Raw genomic sequence first — 13,322 nt, 5'->3', positions numbered from 1 at the left:
AATAGGGTATTAAAATCGGGAAAAAAAAGAAAAACTATCCAGAAACGTGTTAACACGTGATTGGCACTCAGCGGTCGGGCGTCAGAAACGTATACATCAGTGAATGGCACTGAATGTGTTAATCTAGTTTCTGAAACCATCAAAGACTTTTCATTTTGTACGAGATGCTATGTTTATGGAAATAAACATCCTGCTGTTAACACAATGGCGCCCGACCACGGATAAATCCGTGTTTCGAATCCAACGGTTGAGGACCAACCACGGACATGTCCGTGGCAAGGTTGTTTTGGCTTTTATTCCATTGTAATAACCTACACGATGTCACCGAGCAGCACTGCAGAAGTACCCTACTCTTTGAATTCGAAAAAGTGCATTACCGGCCAGATCCTCTTAGGGGCGCTATCTCGATAATGCAGTGTTCCCTGTGGCAGAAGTTGTCTTATTTTTTCTGGACCTCCAATGTAGTTTTCTGCTAACAGGAAGCGATGCCTATAGCCTGTAGCTTGGAATACGTTTTGGGACGCGGATTTCAGTGTGCAGTAAAGGAATATATCATCAGCCAATGGACATATCGATCTACCAGATGGCGATCGATAACTGGGAAATCCTTTGGGGGATCCAACCGGCCCACGGTAAGATCTTTTTCGCATAAATTATATGCTGATCAGGGCTCGTTATGATAGCCATCCACCCGATCAGCGAATGTGGCTACTGAGGCTAATGCAGTTATTGGTAATCAATAATCAGAAACGACATCCCCCCCCCCCCCCCCCCCCCTTTCATGCATTCATGGTGGACCATCATACCGATCATATGCAGTTTGAGTTTTAACTGTAGCTTCTGTATAGCCGAAATGCCATTGGATTTAACGTTAGTAGCTTAGCGGCCTGTATCTCGCCTTCCAGGAAATATCCCAGCCAAAATCCCTTATAACGCTTCTATTCAAGACGCTATAAAATGAGAACATATTGATGAAAAAATTATTTCTTTAAGCCATTTTGAAGGGACGGTTTATGGTCTCCATTGACAATGAGAATGGACAGATAGCAATACTATAAAGTATAGATTTAGCTCTACAAACAGCCCCACGGACTATGCAAGTCTGTTTAGAAATGCTGGCCGTCTAGAGTGATTTTAGACGGATCCAAGTGGCCGCGAAAGTGTTAAAGAGACCAGGTTTCCAGTACTTTCTTCCATCCGGGTGCATCAATGGGGTGAAACAGTGTTACAGCCAGTAAGATTGCCATCAACAAACAACAAACAAACACAACGCAGAGACTTCACGGAAGGTGATAACAATCAACGAGGAAGCTGTCAACACTGTAATCTTACAGGCCTTAAATTGAGAATTATGAATCTACCGGTAATACTTTTTTTTGTATCTACTTTTTCTCCCCATTTTTCAATTTTTCTCCCGTCCCCAATTTTCGTATTGTCCAATTCTCCCCTCCCCTGTCTCGAACGCTGTTAGGCCATGCCTCCCACAGGCCGGCTGCAATGTGGACGAAGCCTTGCATCACGTGTCCCCTCCGGTACTTGAGGAGGCAGCCGTCGCATCTTTTCACCTGCACAGTGCGATCTCTCAGCGGTGAGGGTGTGCGTGGGAAGGACACGCCGCCCTCGTCGCTTCCTGATTCTACTGCGCAGGCTCACCAACCGACCTGTAGGAGTCGCTGTCCACAACTTCCGATCCCCACCCACCAGCTTCCCACCCCCTAATACTGCCAATTGTATTAGTATGAACGACCAGCCAAGCTGGTAGCAACGCCGAGAGCTGGGCTCGAACCCAGCATCTCCTGCGTTGGTGGCGAGCGCCTTGCCCACTGCGCCACCTAGCCGCCCCAATCCAATACTTTTTAATACCCCGCAGTTATCCTGAATACCAAGCTAAAATATACCAAATACCAAAACGTGATACCAGGAAAGATCAAATCAATGCAAAGTGACTTGATTTGCTGCTTTTTTGACACACAGAATCATGTTTGAGCTTTTGTCTAATGACTCCAAACTGACAGTCAACGTCTGTACTGTACTAAAAGCGACAGATCGGTACTCGGTATCGGCCGGCCAACTCACTCACTCACTCACTCACTCACACACTCACACACTCACACACACACACACACACACACACAAAAACTCCAACATTTTGGGAAATTGGCTTATTTAACATCTTCCCTGGAGTTAGACAAGAAGATACATACCTTTTTTGTCTCTGTGCGTGCATTTAGCTTTGGGAACAGTCACTCCGTTAGCGTAGCTTAGCTTCATTACTGGAAGTGGGGGGGGGGGGGGGGCCGGAGACTGATGTTCTTACAGGGTCTTACAGTCACCAAATACAACTCCAAAACGTTCCTGTAAACATGTTGTGACCCGTGTATTCACCAGGTGGAGAAATAAAAAATTATTGAATTAGACAATTACGTTTTATAAGCAAATATACTCGGAATTTTTTTTTGCCTAACCACTCTAGTCTCTGGGCGCAGTCAGTGGTTTCAACGTGAAGCCGTGTTTGTTGATATTCTCATTCCTTTTTTTTATGGATACCATGACTTAAAATCCTCTTACCTTAGTTAGAAATACCGATCACACTAGAGGAACTCAAGATGGCCATAACCGCAATGAAAAGTGGTAAGGCTCCAGGAAGAGACGGTTTCCCATCAGAAATGTACCTTTCTTGTTGGGACATAATTGGCCCCTTATTACTAAATATGATCTTATACTCAGTCAAGGAGGGGAACTTCCATAAAACCGACAATATTGCACTCATAACAGTCCTCCTTAAAAAAGACAAAGACCCCAACGAGTGCGGTAGTTATAGACCTGTAAGCCTCCTCGGAACAGATATCAAACTGTACTCTAAGGTATTAGCCATCAGATTACAAAAGCATATGACGTCTTTAGTTCACCCGGACCAAACTGGCTTCATAGGAGGCCGCCTGATCACTGAGAACATAAGACGTATACTGCACGTACTTGATGCCGACAAAGAGGACACCATACCTAAGGCGATGCTGTCCCTGGATGCTATGAAGGCCTTTGACAGGCTGGAATGGTCGTATCTGTGGGCAGTGCTAGAAAGGATGGGGTTAGGAAAAGGATTCATCGATATGATTAAAGTATTATACAAAGACCCATCGGCCATGATTATAACAGGCACAATCATCTCTGAAATATTTCCGGTATCACGCTCTGCCAGACAGGGTTGTCCTCTTAGTCCCGGTCTGTTCAATCTATCATTAGAGCCGTTAGCACAATATATAAGACAATCCCAATCCATAGAACCTATCGTAATCAAGGGCACACAACAAAAAATGTGTTTATATGCGGACGATGTAATATTGTTCATGAAAAACCCCAACACCACATTGCCTCATCTGCTCAAGTTGATTGAGGACTTTGGTGATTTATCGGGATTTAAGATAAATTGGCCGAAGTCGGCTTTCCTTCCACTTAACACCCCTGCAAAAAAAGATACAACCCTCCCAGGACAGATACCGATGGTAAAACATTTCAGATGCTTGGGAGTGGAAATATTCCCTACCATAAGACAAACGGTGAAGCACAACTACACAAAAATCCAAAACAAAATCAAAGACGACCTCGATAGATGGGCAAAACTTAAGAACACAGTACAAGCACGGATATCAATAGTTAAGATGGATGTACTACCTAAAATCAACTTCTTCTGTTCAATGCTACCGTTACCCCCTCCAGAGGGTTACTGGAAAAGATTACACTCCTCCACATACAAATTTATTTGGAATAACAAACCACCACGTATAAAAAGATCCACCGCACAGAGAAATAAAGCAGATGGTGGCATGGCATTTCCAGATTTTTTCCTATATTTTAAGGCGTACTCATTAAGTCCATTGACAACATGGTTTGACTCCCAAGCATTAGCATCTTGGAGAAAAATAGAAGAAAACATAGTAGCCCCACATAGACTGAAGGACATAGCATACACTAAACTACCAATCAAGCACTGTGAACGAAAATTTGGCCCCATAATTACTCATGCGATCCGGATATGGCGTGAATCACAAAAAAAAAATCCTAACCCACAAGAATGGCACAACCATACTCCCTTATTCAATAACAATGCTCTCTTAATTGGAAAACGACCTATAAGATTCCCTATATGGGAAGAGCAAGGCATACACTCATTAGGGGATATTTTTAACAAACAGGGTTTTTGTAGTGATAAAGAAATACGCAAAAAATTTAATCTCACCAAGTCCACATGGCTTTTTCACAAACAGTTAGAGCTATGTTTGAAGTCTCACGGTGTTCCATTAGACAGACCAATTGAACACCACAGATACCACAAATTCTTCTACTCAAGAGAGACATCGAGAGGTTTTGTTTCAGAATTTTATCATCAATTACTAACGTCCTCGTATGAAACCCTCCAACTTGACTCTGTCTGGAGGAGGGATATACCAGACCTGGAAAACGACTTTGATTGGCAAGGAGCCTGGGCAAATGTCCGACTTACATCAAGGAACCCGGATCATCAACAAATCAATCTTAACTATATTCACAGGACATACTTGACTCCTATAAGACTGTGCCGAATGGGGCTCAAACAAGATTCCAAATGCACCCAATGTACAAATGGGGACGAAGGGACATTTATGCACATGTATTGGGACTGCTCACCAGTTAAGGCATTCTGGAAAGATGTGACCCAACAAATATCAAAACTCGTATCTTGGAATATACCTGTACACCCCTCGGTATTGCTGTTGAATGATGTTTTTGAGTTTGCAGTGAATCCACAGCTAAAGAGATTGGTTTTATCGGGTATCACAGTAGCCAAAAAGCTGATCGCATCACGCTGGTTTCAACCGGAAAAAATGTGCCGTAAAGTTTGGTTTCTTACATATCTCGATGTAATTTACCATGAAATATCTACAGCAAGAATTCTGGGTCTCAATGAATCCAAAATGTCAATGTGGTTAGAAGTGGTGGAGAGAATAAAAGCTAGCTTATAATGGTAGTGTCTGGTTAGGTGCGAGGGATAGTGGAGGTACTTCTCAAGGTGGGGTCCGGGAGGGGGGGGTTCGAGCTGAGCATATGTATGTAGGGTTTTTTTTTTAGATAACAGGTATTATGGGTATATCTTATATAAAACAACTAACCAAAAGGTGATCCCATTGGATGTGCCCTGACAATTAATGCTTGTATATCTTATCGTGTGTTGTCATGTTTGTTTATATGTTTGTTTAAAAAAGAATAAAAAAATAAAATACAAAAAAAATCCTCTTACCTTGACGATTAAAAGCCTCCCCAATTTAGAAAACAGTAATCCAATGGCTGGTATTGATAATATAATACTAACTACTGCACGCTCGGAGCTAACACAGAACAGGATGGTAAAGCAAATATAATGACTCGAGTATCCATAAACTTCAATCGGTTCGGATCCTTTGAAGGAATGAGAATATGAACAAACACGGCTTCACGTTGAAACCACTGACTGCGCCCAGAGACTCGAGTGGTTAGGCAAAAAATAGTTCAGAGTATATTTGCTTATAAAACGTAATTGTCTAATTCAATTATTTTTTATTTCTCCACGTGGTGAATACACAGGTCACAACATGTTTACAGGAACGTTTTGGAGTTGTATTTGGTGACTGTAAGACCCTGTAGGGAACGTCAGGCTCCGCCCCCCCCCCACTTCCAGTGATGAAGCTAAGCTACGCTAACGGAGCGACTGTTCCCAAAGCTAAATGCATGCACAGAGACAAAAAAGGTATGCATCTTCTTGTCTAACTCCAGGGAAGATGTTAAATAAGCTAATTTCCCAAAATGTTGGAGTTTTCCTTTAAAGCTTAGGACTCTGAATAAGTATCGGCAGTGAAAAAAGTGGTATCGGTCCACCTCTTAACACTTTGAGTGCCAACGACGAGATATCTTGTTTGTTCATGCCGACCGTTGAGTGCCAGAGAGACGAGAGATCTCGTTTTTGATTTTTTTTTTTTTATTAGCGATTTCCATTCATATTTCATCAATCTAGCCTCCCGTTACCACTGGAACTCTCTCTGAGCTCCATTGGGAAAATACCGCCCCCTATCGTCTCTCCCTGTGGTACTGCACCCCTTTGGATTAGACTGAATGAAACGCATGGGGGGGGGGGAATCCTGCTTCCTCATTTTACTTCTCAGGCAAGTCACCTGAGACGATCGGATCCATTGTGGAGCCTCAGAACAGCGTGGAATCGGTGTTTCGACAACCCAGCGTTGGATCAATAAACGCGATCGATATTTGGAATGGCGATCAGGAATTGGAATAATCTTTTTGGAGAACATCTGATCTGAGGTAAGGAATCTATTTTACCAGTCTTAGGACAATCAGAGCTTTTTTCACAGAGATATCAACGTGGGCCCTATGTGTGTATCGATTTTTCAGCCCGCTTCTATAGCGTGCATAAGTACACATATACTATCGATAATCTAGCGTTTATTTGAAAACGATTCATAAATAGGCCAAAAAATTACAATGTTTTTTGTGTATTCCAGTAAAGGGCGATTATCACAGAATCTTCTGAAATGTTCTGGAACTTTCATAAAACAAGCGTTTTTCAAAATGGTATAAAACGGAAATTAACCGATTAAAAAACAATCCGTTTCGACAATGTTGACTGCAAACAAGTAATTGATAAGCGACGGTCATATTATACACATAGCCATAATTTAAGATGTAGTTTATGCGTTCGCAAATATGAGAGCTCTATCATTGAAGTGGGCGTTGGCATGCAACAGGGTTCTGGGGCACCGGAGCTCCGGCACGGAAAGTGTTAATATTCAGCGTCGGCTAATGACATCCAAGTGAAATTTACACAAAGTAATCGATAGCTGGGGCGGCTGGGTAGCGCAGCGGACCAAGCGCTCGCCTACCACCGCAGAGACTCTGGGATCGAATCCAGCTGTCAGCGGTCTGGGGGAGATAGTGTGATCCTCCCACACGTTACACTTCCCCCGGTGAGAGTCCTCGCTGTCATGTGAAAAGAAGCGGCTGGCTGACTTCACATGTATCGGAGGAAGACATGTGGTAGTCTTCTCCCTCCCAAGGCCGACAGTAGGGGGCAAAAGCGTGTAACGACCAGGAAGGGAATTGGCACAACGACTAAAAGAATTGGGATGAAAAAAAAAAGGGGGTAAATCGATAGCTAAGCCTCATTGTGAAGTGGCTTAAAACAAGATTAACAAAACGAGCCTGATCTCTACTCCGATGAGCGACAACATAGGCTGCAATGGGTGACCTAGAAATAAGAGCACTGTGGTTTCCAGAGAGATGTCAGGCAGCAGCAACACAGGGCTCCAGTCTGCCAGGCCAACACTAACCCACTATCTCTGTGGCCAGCTGGGCAGCCTTCTGCTCAAACAAGTCTTTCATCTGCTTGATGTTGAACCTCTCCGTCTCCGCCTCATTCAGCTTCCTCTCCAAAGCTGGGGAAAAAGAAACGTCACGTCTTAGCGATTGAAGTCTGTTATCAAAAGGAAGTGGAATCTCTTTTATCGAATGTGTTCCTTGAGCCTCCCGCCCACAACCAGCCACCCCACCCACCCCCATCCATCCCATTCCCACCCCATCCACAACCATCCACCCCATACCTGCATCCTCTGGGCCTGTCTGGTCATCGTTCTGTGAACCCAAAGAAGAGAGAGACACTGATATGTACAGCCTCATGCGTACCAGTCACAGTAGTAAGTATGAGCCTTTATTAATCATATAATTAAAGGCCCAATCAGTGACTTGTAGGACAGCTGGAGAAGCCGGGGGATGAGTAGGGAAAGAGAACAGCAGGATTGAAGTGTTACATTAGTGAATAGCAGTACCACACAACTTTTAATTTATTGTTTTATTTGGTGTATATGTAATGGCAGAGGTGTATGAGAATAAATATATGTGTATAGGTATGCAAATATTCTTAGATATTCTTAGTTTGCCAGCATGCAGTCATTTAGTGACCAATACTTTTCATTTGGATTCTGTTTAAATTCAGCATAACTATTGAATAAAACATTCTGCCTGCACATTTCTAGAAGACAGCTCTGTGTTTGTGATTAGTCATCTGTGTCTGAAACGTCCTCTGTTATGAGGAATGTGAAAATCTGGGTCGACTGACCAACCTCATAACCACTGTCGTGACACTGGTTATGTGTGACTGCAGTCGTTAGTGAGGCCAGCTACCGCAAAGATACCCTGGGTATGTTAAACAAAGCTTTGTAGCATAGGCCCAAGATGTATATTCCCATTTAGAATGGGTTCAGAATAGTGTATTTTGCATCTACAGTTCAAACTCCCCAAGAATGTATGTGAGTGAGTGAGTGAGTGAGTGAGTGAGTGAGTGAGTGAGTGAGTGAGTGAGTGAGTGAGTGAGTGAGTGAGTGAGTGAGTGAGTGAGTGAGTGAGTGAGTGAGTACATACCCAACATCTATATAGTCCAAAACAATCATGGATTAGGCCTTTAAAAAGGTACTTTGGCTTTCCAAATAGTTATTTTGTGTAATTTCCCTAAGATAAGACATGAGTGACGGTTATGGCACATATTTTAAACATCTTAAAGGAATTACTTGCTTGAGGTGTCCTTGAACTTTGTCCAGCTCTTTCTTTAGCTCACAAGAGAACCATTTTTCTTCCTAAGAGAGAAACACAGCCATACAATCCTCATCATCATCATCATCATCATCATCACATCATCAGCATACAGTATGCACCGTAGACCGTCTTTAACACTTTGAGTGCCACGGACGAGAATTCTCATTATTTCATCCCGACTGTTGAGTGCCACGGAGCGAGAAATCCAGTTGTTAATCGTATTTTTTTATTAGTGATTTCCATTCATATTTGATCAATCTAGCCCCCCGTTACCACTGGAACTCTCTCTGAGCTCGGGAAAATACCGCCCCAAATCGTCTCTCCCTGTGGTACTGCACCCCATTGGATTAGACTGAATGAAAAGCATGAAAAAAATTAAATCCTGCTTCCTCATTTTACTTCTCAGACAAGTCACCCGAGACGATCGGATCCATTGTGGAGCCTCAGAACAGCGTGGAATCAGTGTTTCGACCACCCAGCGTTGGATCAATAAACACGATCGATATTTGGAATGGCGATCAGTAATTGAAATAATCTTTTTGGAGAACATCTGATCTGAAGTAAGGAATCTATTTTACCAGTCTTAGGATAATCAGAGCTTTTTTCACAGAGATATCAATGTGGGCCCCATGTGTGTGTGTGTGTGTGTGCGATCAGGAAATAAGAGATTGGATTTTTCAGCCCGCTTATATAGCGTGCATAAGTACACATATACTATCGATTAGGGATGTCCGATATTATCGGCCGATATTGGCATACAAATGTGATATCGGAAAATATCTGTATCGGTTTTCAAATCTTTTCTTTTTTTCTTTTTTCTTTTTTTTACCTTTATTTACCCAGGCAAGCAAGTAAGAACAAATTATTATTTTATTTATTGTCAAAGTATGCATAATGTTGTGTTAATTACACGACAAGAGATATGTAATGTTAATTACCTGAAATTATTATTATTTTTTTTGGGGGGAGAAACCCTGCATATATCGGTATCGGTTGATATCGGTATCGGAAATTAAGAGTTGGACAATATCGGTATATCGGTATCGGTAAAAAAGCCAATATCGAGCATCCCTACTATCGATAATCTAGCGTTTATTTGAAAACTATTCATAAATAGGCCGAAAAATAACAACATGTTTTGTGTATACAGTAAAGGGCGTTTATCACAGAATCTTCTGAAATCTTCTGGAAGTTTTTCAAAATGGTATAAAACGGAAATGAACCGATTAAAAAACAATCTGTTTTGACAATGTTGACTGCAAACAAGTCATTGATAAGCGACGGCCAGATTAGACACATAGCCATAATTTAAGATATAGTAAATGCATTCACAAATGCGAGTGCTCCATCATTGAAGTGGGTGGTGGCATACGCTTGCTTTTAAACCACGGGACCCGTGGCATCCAAAGTGTTAAAGAAATACATGCCTTTCCAAGTAATGTTGTTATTGTAAGAATTTATATACCTTGAGGGAGACATGCAGGTCCTGTACTTCTTGTCTTAGCATTGTAAGGTCTTCCCTGGGGGGAAAGAAGAGGGGATGCATTTGACTAAATTATAATGTTCCTAGAATCATGACCTCTGACGGGAGCGAACAGTCAAGTGCAGCAGTGAAGCCTTTATAATTTTATACTTTAAAAGGAACATGGCAACATTATGGGAAATCTGAGTCCAGAGTCAAGACAAGATAGATTTTTCCCTCTCTGTGCATTCAATAAATCTATCCGGCTACAAGCTAGCCTAGCTTGGCACAAATGAATGATAGCGGATAAGGATGAGCTAGCCTAGCTTAAAGAGGTGTTTTTGTCCCAACAACTAGGCTAACTGATCCATATCCATTCATTGTGCTAAGCTAGGCTAGCTTGCAGCCGGATAGCTTTCTACTGAACGCACAGAGAGGAGACTGGTATCGATCTTCTTGTCTGACTCTGGAGAAGACAGTAAACGTGTTTCCCGTAATGTTGGCGTGTTCCTTTTAAGAACGCATGAAAGTGGGAGGTGTGTTTCTTACCGAGTAGGGGCCACGTGGGTGGGCAGACCTCCTGTGTCATGGAACAGCTCATAGTGCTTGAAGAGCTCCTCGGCAGAGTTGTGTGACTTCATGCACTGAGGACAGATGAAGCCCTGCAGACACAAGCACAGTCATTATGACCATACCTTTCATACGGACTGTTCATTTCAATTCATTCCTATATTTCAACTCATAAGACATTGTGGGTTTACCCTCATTTACAGCAATGACAAGCTTACAAAACAAGACAGTTTATCAGCGATTTCATAGATACAGTATAGGCACAATAAATAAGGATAAAGAATAGAAAATCAGCTAACACAGTGGTCAGAGATCATACTTTTAAATGGAGCAAGATAAGGAAGAACCTTAAGCTTCAGAGTAAACAATATATTTAAGTCTATGAATATAGAAAATATGAGAAAGATAAACAGTGTAAACAAAAGGTGCAGATGAGGGTCTGTATGCCCTATCGGTTATATTATATGTTACAATAAATATAGGCAATAAATCATTTGAATCTGAATATATGCTATGAGTAAGATGAAAGTAAACAGTAAACACAAGCTGCAGTATACTAAAGGTACCCTAACTGGCATAATATACATCATACATTGTAGTCTGTGTATTTACCTCAGAGGTCTGGTCATTGTTCAGGTCTGCACTGGGCTGCTCCGACTCCGCATTCTGGGCACCTCCTTTCCCCGGAGTCTGGAGGAGAGAGAGAACACATAGGACAACGACGTTAGCCTCGGAGAGGAACTTCTGCTCCAGAGGTGTAGTCTGACGTCGCTTTGGACTGCCCGCGAGGTCCACCTGTATAGGGATTTATCATTGGGAAAATGGATTATTGGCTATTGTAACAATTCTGCCGCATGGAAATTGAAAAGCTTTCCATTTTTGCACAAAATGTGTTCCCTTCTATCACTAACATTATTGTTTAAGCATTTCTGGTTGAAATACAATCGATTTTTTTTCATGATTAATTGCGAATATTTTCATGTTGTGGATGAATAGACACAGAAAGGGTACACCATGCAAATGTTAATGCTTTATTTATTCTAAACAAGACAATTTAGAAATGGGCAATGGGGAATATACATTGCATTGGACAGAGGGTGGAACACGGAAAATGGCAATGACGTAACCACTACACCTCCCTATAGAGCCACCTAAGGCTGTCGCGGTATTTTCTCACCGCGGTTGTGTGTGTGGCTAATCACTGTGGGATGCGGTGGTACCGCACTTCTATTAAAAGAAAAAATAATACGTTTATTATTTTTTCTTTATTATTTTTTTCTTCTGTATATATATTTTTTATTATTAACACTTTCAGTGCCCATGACGTCATATGACGTTTTATCAGCCCAATGCCTGAATGCCCACGACGTGTATTAGCGTTTTATTAGCGATCTGATTTCATATTTCATCAACAGAGTCTCCCGTTGGTACAGCAGCTCCTCCAGCAGCTCAGAATGGAAAAAAGCGCCCCCTATCGTCTATCCCTGAGTAACTGCACGTCAGTCGCTTAGACTGACCTGGGATCAGTCGATATGTAGAGGCGGAGCCAGCTGGCTCCTTGAGCTGGCAAGCTGTCTGCTCAACATGGAAGCCATTGCGGGACGGGAATCAGCCTGGAATATATATTCACAGTAGCCAATCGATAGTAGACAGACAGTAGTGATCGATTTTTGGAATGGCGATCAGGAAAGGAATTGGAATGATCTTTTTGGAGAACATCTGAGTGCATAAGTACACATATACTATCGATAATCTAGCGTTTATTTGAAAACGATTCATAAATAGGCCTAAAGATTACAACGTTTTTGTGTATTCTAGAATATTCCAGTAAACGTCTTTTTATCATGGAATCTTTTTATTTTCCTTGAAAACGAGGGGCTTTTCAAAATGCTATAAAACGAAAATGAACCGATAAAAAAACAATCTGCTTCGACAATGTTGACTGGAAAACGAGTCATTGATAAGCGACGGGCAGATTAGACACATAGCCATAATTTAAAACATAGATTAGGCGTTATTAACGCTAACATTGAAGTGGATGGTGGCAGGGACCGAAACTAAAGCCCGCCAGGGGCGGTCTGTTTTTACCTTTGGCGCATGACACTTAGAGGGCTGCCCGCCGTGTGGCGTGTAGACGTGTAGTTCATAAGCAGGCCCCTAAAAATATGTGTATGCGAACGGTAAAAATCAATTACGCGCACGCTGTGCGAATACAGATTATAGCCTCTCTCGTCTTTTTTTTCCTCCGCTGCGAGATCGTTAAAAAACTACAAGTCCCACATTGCACTCAAGCCAACGGTCCAATCACAGTAGAGTGAAGTGACTGGTTTCATGGGAAATAAAGCAAATGACCAATCGGAAGCTCTCATTTTTCTTGTTTACTTCCTGAAACTCCGCGATCAGGGCTCTCGTTTTCCGAGACACCAACTTATTATAGTCTCTCTTACCAATAGCAATAGATTTTAGAACACCTAGATTTATCGATAGCAATAGTAATATAACGTTAATGCAACAAAACGAATGCCTTGCTTTGTTAATCATAACGTTGATGCAGTAGCGTATGTCGGTGTGTTGGCTGTAACGGACATGACAATAACATAACGTGTACACATTAACACTTTGGTTGCCTAAGGTTAAATTAATGATATACCATAGATTGCCAGCGCTATTTGTCTATGGA

At 42.0% G+C, this 13,322-nt stretch overlaps 1 protein-coding gene across 1 annotated transcript in view; it reads right to left on the bottom strand.

Moving 5' to 3' along the window:
- The window catches only part of eea1 (early endosome antigen 1), a 180,074-nt gene that overhangs the window by 133,239 nt on the left and 33,513 nt on the right, over positions 1–13,322 (bottom strand). The window contains exons 2-7 of the mRNA XM_084334575.1: positions 11,255–11,332; positions 10,622–10,734; positions 10,076–10,130; positions 8,586–8,651; positions 7,623–7,653; positions 7,353–7,457 (exon numbers count right to left, since the gene is read on the bottom strand). Coding sequence (XP_084190701.1) covers positions 7,353–7,457; positions 7,623–7,653; positions 8,586–8,651; positions 10,076–10,130; positions 10,622–10,734; positions 11,255–11,332 — 448 coding nt within the window. The remainder of the gene's footprint in view (positions 1–7,352; positions 7,458–7,622; positions 7,654–8,585; positions 8,652–10,075; positions 10,131–10,621; positions 10,735–11,254; positions 11,333–13,322) is intronic.

This window comes from Notolepis coatsorum (genome assembly GCF_963971535.1).
Source record: "Notolepis coatsorum genome assembly, chromosome: 18".
NCBI classification, from domain to species: Eukaryota; Metazoa; Chordata; class Actinopteri; order Aulopiformes; family Paralepididae; genus Notolepis; species Notolepis coatsorum.
This window is presented reverse-complemented; position numbering and strand designations above follow the sequence as displayed.